Source organism: Spodoptera frugiperda, chromosome 23, assembly GCF_023101765.2.
Source record: "Spodoptera frugiperda isolate SF20-4 chromosome 23, AGI-APGP_CSIRO_Sfru_2.0, whole genome shotgun sequence".
In the NCBI taxonomy this organism is placed as follows: Eukaryota; Metazoa; Arthropoda; class Insecta; order Lepidoptera; family Noctuidae; genus Spodoptera; species Spodoptera frugiperda.
This window is the reverse complement of record NC_064234.1, coordinates 9651995-9670132: the sequence shown is the minus strand read 5'-3', so window position 1 is coordinate 9670132 and position 18138 is coordinate 9651995. Positions and strand designations below refer to the sequence as shown.

The window sequence follows — 18138 nt, the reverse complement described above, 5'->3', positions numbered from 1 at the left end:
GGAGCCGAGGTAACAGCTCCAGAATTACATATTTACCGAGATAAAATTCTAAGAGTACGCTTCACGTGAAGCTGACTCAATAACAACTAGAATTCACTTTTGAATAAAACCCTGATACAGCTTTTAAAATAGCGAAAATGTGGCATAAACATCTTGCATTAGCATTTAAGAGACTGCTGGAAAATACCTAGTATACAAATATTCGAGATAACTAGACAGCTCTGAAGAAAAATCCTACAGCGAACGTACGACGTTACGTAAAGGAGATGAGTCACAAATCTTGCGCTCAACAGGTCACGGATAATGAAATACTCTGCCGCACCCCGGGAGCTCTTTCCATATTTACGTAACTGTTGTTCGAAGAAATAAGATAAGCGCGAGTCGACGTTTTCCGTTGAGTTTCGGCACGGTTACTTAAAGTGTTGGAGTGTTTACTGAGAGGGTGAAGAGGAGGGACGCGTCTTGATGGGCTGTAATGCGCGAAATTCAAATCAGATATAAGCGATCGAGTCGTCGCGTCGCGTCGCGTCGATAAGCGGTACCTGCAGCATTACCGCGCCCCGACCGCCGCCGTATTGCACACCTTTATAACGATACGATATTCTCAAATGTAATGCAAAATTCTCACCTCAATGCCCTTTAAAATATTCGATAAAACGTGTCGACCAAATAGAAAATACGTTTCCGTTTATCAATGTTTACGACACGCTGCTGTCGCCTTTACGACATCGGCCTTTAATGGCTATAAACACTAGAAATAGCAATCGTTTTTCTCCTAAATGTATACTAATACAGTAACTTTAGCATACAAAGAGAACGCCTAATTGTCTGGACATAATCTACTACAAATATCGGTTTCATTCATAGTTTACAACCAAAGACATGGAAATAATACTCCGTGTCACATTTACGTTGCATTTTAAATTACAGCGGCACATTCACCGTCATAGAAATGTTAGTTAGACATTAAATATTAAGGGGTGGCATACACGGGCGGCGCGGCGTGCAACATTCATTGCGGCGCGGAAGCCTGTCAAACGCCCACGGCTATTTCTGGGAAATCGATTGCAGTCGATAGCACCGGCGAGTTTGTTACGCGAAACCACCAAGACGTTTTACATCGCACGTTTTATTGCCACATAACTTTATATTTATTTACCTTTATTTCTTTAGAAAATGTAGCAAATCACGTTTATTGCAACGTCTTCGCAACAACGTAACGTAAGAGCACTCAATATTGTAATAAGAAGCGCAAAATTAATAAGTATAAGTAATATAAACTTCTAACCGGTTTGTCTAACTGCAGTCGAGAACGACAAACAACTTGGATAACTTCTAACATAATCCAATTTAATAGTTGAACAAACAAAATACCAATTAAATTGAAAGCAAAACGAGCAAAGTGTATATTGGCAGATACTCAGCGGTATTAGCGGCGTTTGCAATTGTAAGCAAACATACGATTACCGACCACTCGCTGCTTTACTAATTCGAGACTTAAGAGCTCGCTTGAACATACGAAAGAATATTACGATTGCGAACGTCAGACGGCCGCAGTTCGCACAATTGAAACATAATGAAATTTGTATATTAGCTTTCGAATGACCAAACAAGAACCATGTAAAAGTGTTTCGGTGTACGAATTGAAACGTTCCGGAAAATTCCTCCACGAAATTCGAATAAAATTGCAAGCGATGTATTGGGTCTGTGAGAGGGACGTTAGAGGCGTATGAGTGCAGTTTGCATTAAAGTAATTGTTGAGTGTCGGCCGTTTGTGGTCGCGCTCTGTTCACGCAGCTTCAATTTGCAAAATTAGATGCTGTTATACACGAAGCGGCTATTTTTATTCATCAAACAGCATTGCTTTCTTAATTAAAAATCTACATGTCTTTTATATATCCGTGTTGAATATGAATGAGAATTGTTTTTGATTTTTCGCCGCATTTTGTGGTGCACTTAGCGCTATGATATAATTTTAAAGCGAAATTTTCTTGATTACGAAGGAAATAAATTAAAAACTTGCTCATTGCAGTAAGTGGAGATAAACCAAAACGTGGAAGACAAATTCAGGTGATATTCAGAATTAATAACAGCCCGCGAGAAAGTTTATGACGCACGTACATGTATAAGCTGTTGCAATTAGTTGTAATTAAGTAGGTTGGAGGTCGGGCGGCGCTCGCCTTGTCACACTACCGACTAGATTAAGGTTTCCGGCACGCGGTCCCGCCGCTCGTAACTTGTTTTGCATGAATCTGTACGCGACTTTCATATGACTCTCAGGAGGAGACTCAGTTCAGCACCTCTAATGTAAATGAAATTGTGTGCAAGAAATAAAGCAGGGCTTCTCGGCCGCTATTTATCGCCGCTCGCGTCTCCTAACTCCCCCGTAATGGGAATGTGGAGACGATGCGGAGCGCAGTAATGAACCGGCCTGCCTTAACGTATGGCTTTTATTGATGACACCCGCGCCCTCAACACACTCACTACTTTATTGTCACTACGCAGCCATAGTTTCAATTACGACACGCTTCTTACGATGCCTCACCCCGCCCACAGCCTGAACACATGCTTCGATGAAATCCTAGGCTCTCCCAGTCCCTTTGTCGGGTTTAATTACTATCCAAAGAGGTCTCGTGAATGGGTAATTAATCACGGAATAAGATGGATTACGAACTGGTTGATATTGAATATGAGTGATTAATGTATTAATTTTGTCGTTTCATCCCCATTAAATTAGGTGCATACTTTAATATTTTAATTACAATAATGAATTGGTTGTTATTTCGCGATTGTAAAATTAATCTAATCAAACGTTAGTAATTGCAGTGGTTCGTTATTGGAACATTTTGGTTAGATTAGTAATTATAACATGATTGCTGCGATTATTTGTGTGTACAGCGGGAGCAGGTGCGGGGCGCGGGGCGCGGGGCGCGCGGGGCGCGGGCCCTCGTCATGGGCGGTGTGTACACGGTTCAAACACAAATTCTGTCGATCGTTAGCCGGTACCACGTGTGATTAATTAAATTTCTTTCACGCTTCAAATTTAAGTTCGAGTAGAAATCGTTAACGGCCGGAAAGGCCTGTTGAGCCGTAATTTACGTCTTTGCGTTCGACTTGAGTTACTTGCGTCATTTGAGAATTGCGTGCTGTGTGCCTTATAACCATTAAATTTATATACGTACATAGGAAATTAGGTAGTTGTTCAAATAGTGATTGCCGTCAGATTATGATCGTTACTTATAAATTTTTACCTTAGAAAATATTATGGTACATTATTTTCATTTTTCTCGTGTTATTAATGTAAAATTAATCTGTTATCCGTGTGGGATCGAGGCAGTGTTTACGTTAATACCTTCCTACGTAGTTTTATTGAACACATAAAATCAATCATAGTTTCTAAATGGGAGTTGATGAAACTGTTCGGTGCAACTTATAATTTGTGTTATCAAGTAAGACAATCTGACGGTCGGTGAAAGTTTTAATATCTGTGGTATACAATCAAAAGTTGGGTTGTACAATAAAACGATGATATCGTTGTATAGTTTACTGCATTCACTTCCCGAAACACCTTATTCGAAGTAAGTTAAATTAATTCAGGAGTTGTGTAGTGTCGGTTCAAAATTTCGTTAACAACAGAGCTGTACCTAGGAACATGGTGTGCCGTGTATAATTAATGACCTGACGACACATGTGCCGGATGCTGTCCTGCATTGTATCTCAATTCGTGGTACAAGTTTATGCGAAAATTTTTGGAGCGGAATTATTAAATCCTCTCTTGGATTAGGGGTATGATATCGCAATGTTTATTCTTGGATGGTAATGTAAACTTTTTGGGTTTGTTGTTGCTTAGAAACATCATTTTCAGATTTAGACTAAAGCTAAGATAATGTCCCAATAATCAGGTTGGAACTTATGATCCACAAATAAAGAAGGCTCTCTTTGCCAAAGCGTAGTTGGTATAACATTGAAACCTAATGAAAAAGTTTAAAATCTTATTATTAGACGTGTCACACAAATTATATTAAAATGAACAGAGCATATGCCACGAAAAGTTAGACAAACGAGAATAGCTGGTAGCAGTTGGCGGCCGTGATATTAATTCTAAAGCTTTTCTTTAACAAAAACAATCAAAATTCTATCAAAGAAAAAGTCAAGAACCGCAGACAATAGTAACGCAAGTAAAGAACAAAATGGATTTCAATCTTTTCTACTTATTGTACAAAAGACAAAGTGAAAACGTTCATTTGAAAATATCAATCCGGTACCTTATATTCAAGTTTGGCATTCAAACGAAGTCCTTTTTATACTTCAATCATTACATTCTTTCTGAATAAAAAAGTTAGGAAAGGACTAGACAAAATCCATCCAAATCTTGGGCCCACAACTTGCCAATTGCAAGTTTCAATGAAAAAGGACGGTCGCACGGAACGACTGATATATAGGAGGCGCAAAAATGGCCGCCGACGAATCGATAAAGCTTAGAAGAAGCGCGCTGGGTCCTGGTGAAACGGGAAGTTTATGGTAATCACGGCTGCGGAGGAACCCGTGATTGATTGTTGTAGGCGACCTACTGCGGCCCGCCCACGCCCTCGACCACACTACTACGTACGGAACACACGTGTTCGCCGTTTTGTTGTACAACTATAATTTTCTTTAGCGAACCTTTTTGCGAACGTGCCCGCCGAAACTATTTATTAATGGCGGCCGTGACTGTGTGCAATAGAAAAGCCAGCCCTTATCTGTCTATCTATCGGCGCGTCCGTTACGCATGGGTGTGTAAACCATTCTTTAATGCGGCAGTAACGACAAGGGTGCGACTTCCAGCCCTACGGCCTGTTAAGACCCTAAGAAAAATGGCGATTGAGGATCCCAAGATTTAAGTGGCAGTTTCAAATGTGCCTACTTTTAGTGTTATTTCCTAAACGGAAACCATTTGTTTGCCTCATGCACGATCGACGAGAAAAATTTACGCAACACTCGAATGTATCTGTGAAGTGTTTATGCGAAGAGATTGCTTCGAAGGAAGTGCATTTGCGCCATTATATTCCTTTGTATCGTTTTGTGAAGTGTATTTGTAGTCCGAAAGACGCTTTAAAAATATCGAAACGTATATTTGTTGGGAGTGCGTGTCCCAAAAAAGAGAGGTTGTGTATGAATCATCGAGTCCCGCTGTCACGCTGTTTTCGAAAACCATTAGTTAAACGTCCAATAAAAAGTAGTGGAGCTAGCGAAATAAAGCCGAACCGGGTGTGTTCACTAGTGCGGTTTACTTTACAACAGTCGGTTGTAAGTGGAACTTGGGCAATCTACACCAACTTGTAACTCCTACGTAATAGCTACTAAAATTCCTTCCACAACTCAAAAATAAGTTCTCGCCCAGAATGGGACATGAAATTCGGTAGCACTTATTTTTAGAAAATATCGCTGACCTAAGTTTAAGTGATGTGGGCTCACGGGACATAGCGTTTCACTTATCTATTTTTACACAGTGTGTGATTACAAACGTGATATCTTAATACAATTTTAGTTTAAGTGGTTACTGTTAGATTGTACGATTGGTCAAAAATAATCACATACAACATGTTTTGTAGTTGTCTTGACTGTTGTGTGGTCTTACTTAGTGTAAATATTAAGTGCCTACTGCAAAAAATAAATAATTCAGATCTAAAATGGATACATAGTTTATACAACTAAGATTTTTTTAAAGATATATTTCAACCATTTACATTCGATCCCGTTACCATATTCATATATACAACTTGTACAAAATTGTAGGTAACATAGAAACTAAATATTTAACGATATTCGTGACAGACGGCGTTACGATGAAACTTGTTACATTGGGACATTTAGTGTAATATTTCTGGAGGCAAAACTTGATGCGTACACCCTCATATATCGCGCAGGAATATGACTTTAACAGGTGCTAGCTCGTAAAGAAACGCAGGTGTACGTGTCCCAAGGACGGTTAAATCCGGCAAATAGAAATTGATGTTAGTAGGTGAAATCTAAACTACACAATATTTTAGCCATTTCGCTCGCTTTGTTGTTAAAATTCATGGTAAGCGGAAGCAATTAAGGGAGTAATATGTAAGGACGTAATGGAGTGACGGGAATTTGTTGCTCCTATGTTAATGGACGCGCGTATTTATGCTTCAAAATGCTGCACCAACTCTCTCTCTCTCTCTCCTATTAATAATTATCGCAATTATTTATACCTACAGCAATTATTAAAATCCAGTGTCTTATTAAAACCGTCATTAAGTATTCACGTTGATGACGAGCGTGTTTCATTATTTTTTAAGATTTTAATTACGTGGAGAAATTAATTTTTTTGATGGATTTTTTTTGGCATTTGTTGTAGTGGTTGTAGGTAATTGTAATAGCTGAAGAGATTGGTTTTGTTATCGATACCATTTTGTTTAAAATATTAATTAGTATGTTATTGTATACGAATTCATTTTTAAACTAAAACTTCTTATTTTACTATTTTCAATTTTATAAGTGGTGTAAAAGAAGCAAGCTACGTTTTTAGAATTTATCATGTTACTATTAATGTAAATAAATTATTGTGAAAGTAAGGATAAGTGACTTATTTCATTATTATAATATCTCGTAAGCTTCTAAAGTATATGTAGAACTAAACCAAATTACTACTGAAGAGCAACTGTCTAATTTGTACAGCGATATTTAAAAACCGCTGACAATTTAAAACAAAATGACAATTTCAGCGTCGCCATTTAAATCAGTGTCATTTACTCCTCGGTCATTAAACACAAAAACCGTCAAAGAAATAAAGATATTTTTTATTATTCAAAGTGAACCGCGGTATCACCCTATCACTTCGTGCGGGAAGGCAAAGCAGCTATTAGCTTAACGACCATTTTAATATAAGAGATGACATATTAAATTTACGAGGGCGAGCTCCCCACAGCGTAAACGTTGACGCTGACGTGTCGCCTCTGTCTTCTTTATTGCGTACGTAAATATAACTATCAGATGTGTTTATGATATGCTAAGGCGAATTTTTAATGGCCGGAATCGTTTACGAGACCCGTACACTGTACTGAACTGAATAACCGATGATCGTAACTTTAATATTCCCCCGTCATGTGCGCGTTAAACAAACACTGTCTTTACATTGTGACACGAACCTCTTACTTTGTACATTATTTACGAAAACCGTGTAAAAACTGAGACCGTAACATTGATCATTTTCTCCGACACGCAACAAAAAAGGGACGAAATAATAAGCGATTAGTTTCCCGCTCCGTCGTATACACATTACGCGGATCGCAGGGAGAAAAGCTTGCTTCATGCACACCTCTCGTTTCGCACGGAAGCGAACCGTAATTACTCTAAAACACTACCCATTTGTTTGATGTCTTTGTTCGTTGTTTGCTCCACTTAGGGCGAGCATCACCCTTGCGATTCCGCCCGACACATGCCGTGAGTTTCGTACAGCCATTAGATGCGAGACAATGGGGCAAGACACAAAAAACAAGCATTAATAATCAGGAATATGCATCGACAACGGGAAAGGGTGGTATCTATTCCCCAGCCCTTTCAGCGGAGACGAGAGATAATGGCGGTGGAAACTTCAAGCGACAAAGACAATGGTAATGGCTCGAATAGGTATAGATATAGTGGCGCCGATTTTTCGTACTTTTTTCTGCGTTCTCTGTTCTACGTAGTGTGGAGTCTCCATTGTTTTGATGGGAAGGCAAAAGTGATTGAGTTGTTTAATATCACTCGCGTTCAGACAAAAGAATTGTTTACGTGTCGACGTCTCATTATAATAATTAACAAACGGTATCACAATTTGTATCAGCACTTCAAAGATAAGAACTGTTCATTAAATTTCGTGCTAAGTGGGAATATTTGTGAAGTTACACTGATATTTATGCAGTGCTGAGTGGGTTGAGTTTACTTAATTGTTCGTTATAGTGCTATCAAACGTCGCGTGGATGACCACAGTAATTTGATTACGTCCCGAAATTTACATTAAAATAATAAAGAGGCATTAGAGGAAGACAATAGCCTTGTTGTGTGCGTGTTGTTCCCGGCTACAAGTTAATCGGGGGCAAGCTTTATGGGCGCACATGATTGTAATAGTCTTGTAAAGGGTGACTGGTAATGTATTACGACAAATGGACGGCGCTATGCGAGACGGAGGAAAAAAGAAAATAAACTTGTATTTTCCTCATTTTTAATTAAATTGGATTTATCGTTGTGTAAAAGTGCCTATAAAAGATTTAATTATATTAGGAATCGTATACATAAAATAGGTGATTAAGAGTTTGAATGCGCGTAATGTAATTTCGAAGCGGACAGAAGAACAAACGGGTCGGACTGGAGTGCTAACTAGTGCAATTAAGCAGTTAATCTAGTGTTAGCAAAGTTCATGGCTACATCTGGAATACACATGTCACAGAGCGCCACCTCCCCCATGGTGGGGAAAAATCTAAACACAGTAAAAGCCGACTTTAGTGGCATTTTATTGGCTCCATTTGGAGCACAGCCAGTTCTGTTCCTTCGCCTCTAATTGATATCTGACCAAAGCGTTCACTTTATATACGTACGATTTCTTGTAGACAAGTGTTTTGCGTATTGTTTCATCTGTCGGCTACAATTTCGTGGAAACTGGAGTGGTTTTACTACAAAATGCGAGAAAAAAGTTTTTATATACCGATTTTGTCCGGACATTTGAGTAGGCATATTTGGATTCGTGTTTCATACTTTTCTTTCAATCTTTGTACCGAAAAATAGAAAATGTTTTTCGTATAGAATTTTTATGAACTTTCTGAGATATTTTAGTGTATTATGACACGTTGAAAATTATGTTAAATAATTAATACTTCACTTAAGATCCTCCCCTTGCGCTTTTTGAATGCAAATGAATATGTAACTCGAGTAGGAAGTGAACTTGAATAAATAAAGCATGATAAGTTATTTGCAATGTTACAAGTTACTTATAACTTGGAAACTTTTCCTCATTTGTCTAACATACAAAGTTTTAGGATAACATCTAATCGGTAAAGTAGGATTGGGAGGTTTTTGTACGAGAAGAAAGTACTATTATTATTTAGTTTGGCTCGGAGTTTTTTGCTTGGAACTTTCGCGTAGTATATGTAGATTATGTTTTTTTTTCGTATCAAAAAGAGTGTAGGGATAACTTTATATGTATTACGAGTCATATTGTTAGTGTTTTATGTATTTGTTGATCTGTATAAAGCTATGTACTAACGTATTGTACGTGTAAGAGATTATAGTGAAATTAGCGACTGTTGATGAAGCGAAAAAGGTATGTAAGATTCGTAGCAATTGGCGTTCCATTGTCTCTGCCTATCCCCATAGGAGACAGGCGTTATGTATGTATGTGGTAAAATTAATCTAGTACTTACCATTTTGTTGTTGATTTCGTGAAAATGTATTTCGCACACTTTATCTACTATGTCTTCACTTTGAAACGTGACGAATCCGAATCCTGAAACAAACAGAAACATATCATATTAGTTACATAAACATTACACACACTACTTAAGATTACACAAAAATATATAACTCATAAAACTAAAATCTCTACACTAATTACGATCAAGATATGTTCGAACTTGACTTAAGCTGAAAACCTCAGATATTCAGCCTTAAAAGTTTTCGAATTAACCGTCGCTTCAAGTAATCAGAAGCATAAAAGTCTTGGCTTTGATATCGTTTTAATTAAAGGCAATTCGCGTCAAGTTAATTTCAAAAGGCACGTCAATCAGATCGACAACACCTATCAGAGCATTGTGGCGGGCGGCCGGGGCAGGGCCGTCTTTGTGCTCGACGATTTAATAAAACTTGCGCCCTCGCCGCCGCCGCCGTGCACTCGCGACAAACCAAACAATACCTACCCTCCTTTAAATGCAGCTAGACATTCACATAGCCACACAGACGACCAACTTCCCCTATATGTGTTCCCCGTCCGACTCAAAAGATCGTTCAAGTTTGCCCCCGCACGATTCATGAATTACAAATTGCAATTTTGAGTTTCGCACTCGAATCGCTTTCCGATATTTACACGATTCTATGCGACAACTTACGACCTAGCCAGCAATCTGTCGCACAAATAAATCCCTCCAGTTCGAAACACGTCGCTCTCCGCGCCGTGTTTCCCGATTCGCAATCACCTGACGTAGACCAAGTTTTCGCTTAAAGTGGCAAACAAAACAAGGCATGAGCAGGCGTGTTTCTGTCTGCTAACGATTAAGACACACACACGTGACGTATCCACCCACGACGACAAATAGCATTAGCGAGCCGCTCCGCAAACAGTCGGTGGCGCCGCGCTCCGCGATTATGCTGACACGTACACCGGCACCGGCCCCGTATCGCTACAACTTTCTCGTCCCGTGTCCACGTGTTGATATGGGCACGTGTGAGCGACATACATCTTCATGAGTCGGGATCAACGTCGGCAATCCCGAAAGTTATACAGAACCGTTTCAAAAGTGAACTTGTCCGACAATAGCCCTCAGCGACGAGGCGCTAATCGATACCCTTGTAAATGTTACGGCCGAGCCGATACTTATAATCTGACAGTGCGGCTCTTTGTTCATATTTAGTTCATCACCTTTCACGACTTCGCTGGCCTAAACAAACAGCACGATCCGCCCCAAACTAGGGCGCACTTGGTATTTCACGCGCGGCCGGGTGGCTTTGCGTAGGAATCGAGGCAGAGATAGTAACACCCCGAAAAGGCAAATAGGGGTTCAATCGAGTTCCGTTAGATGACCGTATTTTCTTTATGCATTATAAGGTCGGTGCGGTATATCAAGTGAATCGTTTCTGCGTTATTGCTTACCCAATAAAAACGATTGGAAACAATCCCCACTTACATAAAACATGGTGTCGGGATACAAGTAGGAAGCTCGATAACGCATTGTTTTGAAGCTCGGATATTATAAGTGAGGCAGAGAGCCGGTCGGACGACAGTTATTATGTACTCGCATGCCGAGTGGAGCCGATCCCCCCTTATTTATGCGGGTCTGCAAACCGAATAAAGTAAGAAGCAAGCGATGTCGGCGGCCGGCGAGTAAAGTTATCTGCGGGCGAGATGGCTGAGCAAATATGAAATCGGACCACACTATCAAACTAAATTAAGTACTTCTTAATGGATTAGCAACGTTAAAATCACCGATATTTTGTTGGCATGTCCACAAACTGAGCAAATAAATACAATACCCCTAAAGTTTGTAGATGAAACGTTAAGAGAAACGGGAGAAATAGCATTGTCACTGACCACGTAAAAAGTTTTGGGTTTCGTGTTGCCTTTGTGTGCTCGCTCTAGATAAATGGGGTATTTTCGTGAAATTCGTCCGCGTCACTTCTCGTAACAATGGCGAAGATAAATAATCTCTGCGTAAGAAAAGGATTCCGTAAACATAATTATTTGAACTCGCAATTGTAGCTGTGAAACGCTAATGAAAGTTCTCCTGGGTCGCTTCAGGAATTAACTTTATTTTTCTCCGACTTCAATTACACTGGGTACCTTTACTTTTAAAGCGGAATACTTTAATTAAATCTGGCGGCTTATAGGTGATCTGCGTCCCTCTGTACTGATTGGTCCTATACTTTGTTTGCTAAATTAAATTGACATCACTTCGTGAAACTTTAAGTACATTTCTATAAAATTTCCACTTTACGAAAAAATGGGCGAATAGAATACAATAAAAAATGTTGTTGAAGAATTTCCATTGACATATATTTCGGGTATCAATAGGGATACTCCCCTACCTGAGCTGACGCTATCGAGTACGCGAACCTCAGCACTACAGCTATGAAAACGGCGAGCGATTTTTATTAATTCCCATCGAGTTCGCACCTGCGATAGCGGCGCTCGTTATTTTAATATAAGAAGCGAGAGGTTGAGGCAAAGATTATGAATGTGTCTCCCGATATCGGATATCTCGACACATCTGTCGGGCGGCACGTGGAGCTGACAGTGGGCGGCCTGCCCCCCCGCCCCGCCGCCTGCCGAATGCTCCCCCGCCCCCGAATCGGGGCCATAGGCAGTATAATCTGCCCCGCCACTGTATGAAACACCGGCCGGTGGCGTTTATGGCGCTATAATAACCGTATAAAACGCGACTTATTGTAGGCGTCGATAACGGACGTTATACAACCTTAGGCCTCCACTTTGTGCCACGCCGACGCTCCGGGCTCCACCACATTTTTTCTATGTTACCTTCGCTCCCGAATGTAATGGAATTTATTGCGATATCTCCCACTAATGTAATTCCCGCAGTATTCATTTGTCTAATTGAATATTACATTAGTACATACATTATGCACAAGGTACCTGTTCCAAGGCGTGCACTAAATAAGAACTTGCCAGTTCCACTTCGATTTGTATTTTCGTTGGCACACTAATGCAGAATTTCCTCTCCGACATGCAGATTTTCGCAAGATGTTTTCCTTTACTGAAAATAAATATTTACCTGCGCTGCGAAAAATTCAATGGTGCAAAACGCGGATAGAACGTGGCTCACGTACGAGATTAATTCTCTATCGATCCTATCAATAGTGCTTGGATTTAGCTTGGATGATCACAGCGTCGTGTATACACTTATGTGTTGTCATCTCCACAACAACAACTGTATACAAGTTAATAAGCAGTATCTTGTTACAGACGAAGTGAGTCAACAGGACTCATTGTAGCGTCAATTTTGCTTGTTTTTGTACAGAATAAAAGTAATGTAGTATGTCGGCGATAACTAGCAAGTTTTCATTAGTAGCGCTCTCGACAACCTCTCAAATGATCAGCGGAGTTGGCCGGTGGCGGCGCTCGACGTCACAACTTTTGTTATTGTTTCGCTTCATTATTGTAATACGAAATACGCGGCACAATAATTAAGAGATCCTCGTCTATCGCCCCCTCTGACGTCATAGTTGGCCCAAACTTTTATCAACGAGGTCTCATCGTGACAGAATGTTTGCTACGTAAATAATTGCCGGATTGCTTCTGAGCTCAGCTAATAATAACAAGTTAATCGCAATAGTTATTATCGAGAAAAAGGCTACGTTATATGAAACGGGATTGCCTCCGTTGGGCGCTGTTACGCCATCAATGTTTATTAGAAATCTATTAGCTAAACATTTGTTGCCACGTGGGTGGTCGTAGTACCCAACGACTTATTGGCTGCTTTGATATAAGAACTAATCGGAGAAATAAGAAAATGAGGTTTTAACATCACATTCCAGAACATGGTTGTCATAATTATTACAACTAGTAAAATGTTTCAAAACCTGACAGCACTATTGACTTCCTAATCTTGGATAGCATATAGAAAATATTGATATTCAGCCAAATCTGGTTAAGTGCCAACCTCAATAGCCAGGAGAAAATTAATCTCAAACGTACCCATTACAAAGTTGTACGTGGATGAGGTAAAAAAATATAACACATAAAATTCTCAAGCACCTAATACGAATTTTATGTCTATAAATCACACTAAAGCTGAAACTGCAGAACGAAACGATTCTTCTCGAGTTATATTCTTATCAACGTTACAAGAGCGTATTACACTCTAGTTTGTACTAATGGATGATTGATCACACTTTCATACAAGTTCTCATTACATATTTATTTCTGTTTCAAACACTACTCGGTATGTAGGTAAGAACAATAGTAATACATTACCCGACTGTATGATAAAGTAATCTATCGAGAATTCAAATGGTCGCTCGTAACAGACGCATCAAAATAATACGAATCTGCAACCAGTGCCAATGCAAACACTCTGCTTCTAATGCACTCGTAGTGAGGTGCAAAGTCTAAACGTAAACTTTCGGCGAGCTAAGAAAATGGAAAATAAAAGCTGGAAAGAATTGGCTCATCCTCATTTTCTCTATTGTTAAGTTGAATACACGAACTATCAACTTGGTAGACGCGCTGACTGTGCGGAGACACCTTTATTGTCTACATTCAGGTAAGTAAAACAGAAACACTGCTCCTACGACTCTTTTTCCGTCAAGATGTTCAACTTTTAAAATCCCGAAGTTTGTACAAGTTGTTTTATTGCTTCTGAAACGTTTTAAAGCTTTTGACACAAAGAATTTTCGGACTCGTCCCATAGTGTTTGGCAAAGAATTCGCAACATGATTTCTTACAGAAGCGTGCGCTGTGCAGTGTTGTGACGTATCTGCGTGGACCGACTACACAATACTATTTGGAAAATATGTTCTCATAATACTTGGGAACAACTTTTGACAGCTTACAAAAGAAAATTGCAGAGTGATCAGTGGGAGAAGAAATATTTGTGTGTGTGTGCGTCAGTTAGGCCACAAGCGGAGGACAATTTATCAAGGGCGACGGTACCCTCGTCCAATCGGTTGATAGCAATGCCATAAATATTTACTTTAATAAGATTCGGGCCTTTTTATTCGCGTGTGTTTTACGACACTGTTTGACCCGTGATGTCGGCGTGGTAGCAGCGTAAGCGCATTGTTTTTTATAGTGTCGGAATTTGTAGCAGAGTAAGTGAATATACCTGACCCGGTCCTAATAGATTGTAAAGCTGTGGAATGTGCCAATCGACTGTGTTAAGTGCCGAGGGAAAGAAACTGTTGAGTTTTTGCTTTTGTAACGAATTGCGTGCCTAGATTTGTTTATGTAGCTGCTGAATTTGGACACTATTTTGTGTCCAAATTTGCTAATATTCTTTGCCTAGTTGAAAAAACTAGGGAGATTTGTAATTATAATCTAACCTCCATAGAAGACTTCACATGTCTCTTAGGAGCAAAATTAAACTAGAATGAATAAGAAATCTCCTAGTAGTAGTTAGAAGCCAAACCAACAAGCTCTCACTATGTATAACAACTATGTACTATGTACTTGAGTCATAAATATATTGTATACCTACCAAATGGACATAAATAACACCCTCTCTAAAATAATTAACTGGCTAAATGATAATAATCTCATTATAAACCTCAATAAAACTAAAATAATGCACTTCCATCAGCGAGTGGAAAATACTCCAATTAATATCACGTACAACAATTCGAAAATAGAGGAAGCCAACATGACAAAATTCTTAGGTATTACTATAGATAAAAATTTAACTTGGAAACCACACTTAGATGAAGTTCGTAAACGATTGAGCAAGTCAGCATATCTTCTGTTTCAATTGTCGAAAAAAGTTAACGTTGAGACGCTTCTAATGGCGTATCATGGATTGGTATCCTCGGTTTTAAGGTATGGCGTTGTTTTTTGGGGCCAGTCAACAAATAGAGAATTTGTATTTAAATTGCAAAAGAGATGTATACGGGCGATATATGGGATAAAAAAACTGACAGCTGTGTTCCATATTTTAAAAAATCAAAAATTTTAACTCTCCCAGCTTTGTATATTTTAGAAACCGCAATTTTTGTCAAAAATAATCTTAATTTATTTAAAAAAATGGCTGATGTCAAAAAAATACCCATTCGCTCTCAATACCTAAACACTTTATGTAATTTAAGATGTAAAACATCATTATATAAAAAAAGTTTTTTCGGTGTTGCTCCTCAAGTATATAATAAAATACCAGATACAATAAAAAAAATGCCCTTATCTAAATTTAAAACTACATTACAAAAATTACTTATTGAAAAGTGCTATTACACTTTGGACGAATTTCTTAAGGATAAATTTGACAAACAATAAGAATGCAATAGTTATACCTACTTTATTTGACTTATTATTGCGCTCTGTTAATCCGTACGACCTTTGTTATGTGTGTATGTACCTATGTTTAACAAATAAATTTCTGAATGTAATAGGCAATAATAACCTACGACTACGACTTATAAGGCTTGACATTTAATTTGGATGTTATTTATAATTTGGAATATTAATAATGTATAATTTTATTGTTTTTTTTAATTCTGATGTATATTTTATTATTGTGTGCCTCAACGGCGGGACATAGCTGAACTAATTTTAATTATTTAAGATCTGTATTTATAATGCATACCTATGGTCCACAATAAAGCTGATTTGATTTGATTTGATTTGATTTGTAACAAAAATTGTAAACCTGATTGTTGGTCGCACGGAATTAAGCAATAAGAATTTGATGAATTTAATACTAAACTATAACCCGAATTTGCGATTTATAGCACATAATAATGTAAATGGAACATTGTTGAAGGGAGACCAATTTTTCTATGAACGCCGTAAACATGATTTTACGATAGGGGAAAGTCTGGCTACAGCTATTTACTAAGTAAGGGATTTATTACAACCACAATACTGAGTTCCTGTCTCGTTCTAAGTATTTATTACTTTAAAATTTAGGCTGTTTAAGTAGAAAATTCGAAAAAACTTAGAAACCAAAGGATCAAGTTTTATTATGTTATTTTTGAAGACAATCAAAGCCACAGTCCCACGTTGGGCGCCAAAATTTTTAGGCTGAGTTGACATTCTCTAAAGAACTGTTGAATTTGTTTTCAGAAATGCAAGTTGATTTAACGAGTAATAAGTTAATAAGCTTTTATGTATGTTATGTGATATTTAATTGATAATGATTTACTTTTTGATCACTTATGTGAATTTCAGTTAAATAAAATATTTATGTTCGCATGTATCGCGGACAAACCGATACCATTACAGTAGTGCTCTTAATTGCTTTTTAACTCAAACGAGCTGCGCGCAATTAGATTACATTGGTGAATTTTATTTGTATGTGTATTGTCACTTCATTCGAATTTACCGACAGTTCCACTTGATCACATTTACATGAATTTGAAACAACTGTTTTATTATTACAATCGACAGTATGTTCAATTAAATAATTGCTTTAATACCTATCTTTCGATTCAAGTCTTTAAACACCTTAATTTGCTAATGTTATTCCGTAACACAAACTCACAAAGAACATGTTTTCTCACATTGTCATTCTGAAACCAAACATCCCCTAAGCCCATAGCTACAATGGATTATCCCGATTATTATTTTTAATTTGCAAAGATAACATGGAAGGCATCCGAGGTAGTCCGGTATGATTGTTGCGGTCATTCGGCATCGCGACAAGATCGTCCCGGGAGCGCGTAATCCCGGAGGGCGACGTGCCCGAGACGCGAGGGACGGGATTTGCGGGATCATCGGACACAAGACGGGAATACCCTTGTTGTGGTTACAACACTACTCCATGTTCTCCGCTATTGTCCAACGAACGATTCAGTTTATTTGCAGAGAGATACTTGTGTTATTAAAACAATTCTCTGTCCCTGTAATACTGGTTAAAACCTAAACTCAAATGTTGCAATAGATGAAATGATACAATAATAACGAGAATCTCCACTCGTGCAAAGTTATAATATTCTATATTGGATTGCTCAGAGAAAAAAGTCCAATGTAAAAGTTATGACGGGGGCGAGTGCATGACTCTGATAATATCGTTTTAATTGCGAATAGGAGTGAATCGAGCGGGAGGAGGGAGAGGCAACATTATGATGCGAGCAGCGCAGCCGAGACTTGCGCAGATTGAGAATGAAGAGGCCGCACGTACGCCACGGTTCACTTGTTAAGAAGACCGCAGCGAGAAAACCAAATATTTACAATTGCATCCGAAATACAGAACTTTGCACTCGAAAAAGAGCCATCTTAAAGTTGGTAGGTAAAGTTAGGAGGGTTGTATTTCGAGCTGTCCCCGCTTGAGTTGTCGAGTGACCGGCCTCGCACCGGCGGCGGTTATTGCGCGACCGACCTTGTTTGCGCAGCACTATACAACTGCTCCCTGGTCATTTTGGCAATATTCCTTGTTGCTCATCACGAGACGACTGCAGCCATCATACGATTGTTGCGCACTTTTTATTGTTATTATGTCGTGAAATAAAACGTTTTCTGTTTATATTCCTGCACCATTGTAAAGTTCAGTACGCAATCCAAATACAATTTATCCTGACGGTAGTTTTAGTTTGAAACTACTGTATGCTGGAAAGTATTAAGTTGAAAAGAAAATTTATAAAATAATAAAGCCAGAAACAGAATACGAATTGTATTGTCAACGGAGTCTGTAAATCTAGTAATAAAAGCGTCCACTCAACGTCGCAATTCACGACATTTCTTCAAGCAGCGACGGCTAAGACGGAGTTGGGAAGCCTTAATTT

The 18138-nt window shown here is 38.7% G+C and overlaps 1 protein-coding gene across 14 annotated transcripts in view; it reads right to left on the bottom strand.

The window, feature by feature from the left end:
* The window catches only part of LOC118267251 (RNA-binding protein Musashi homolog Rbp6), a 504750-nt gene that overhangs the window by 24829 nt on the left and 461783 nt on the right, over positions 1-18138 (bottom strand). For all 14 annotated transcript variants that reach the window (XM_035581149.2, XM_035581150.2, XM_035581142.2 and 11 more), the window contains one exon: positions 9405-9487. In XM_035581149.2, the coding sequence (XP_035437042.1) occupies positions 9405-9487 (83 nt within the window). The remainder of the gene's footprint in view (positions 1-9404; positions 9488-18138) is intronic.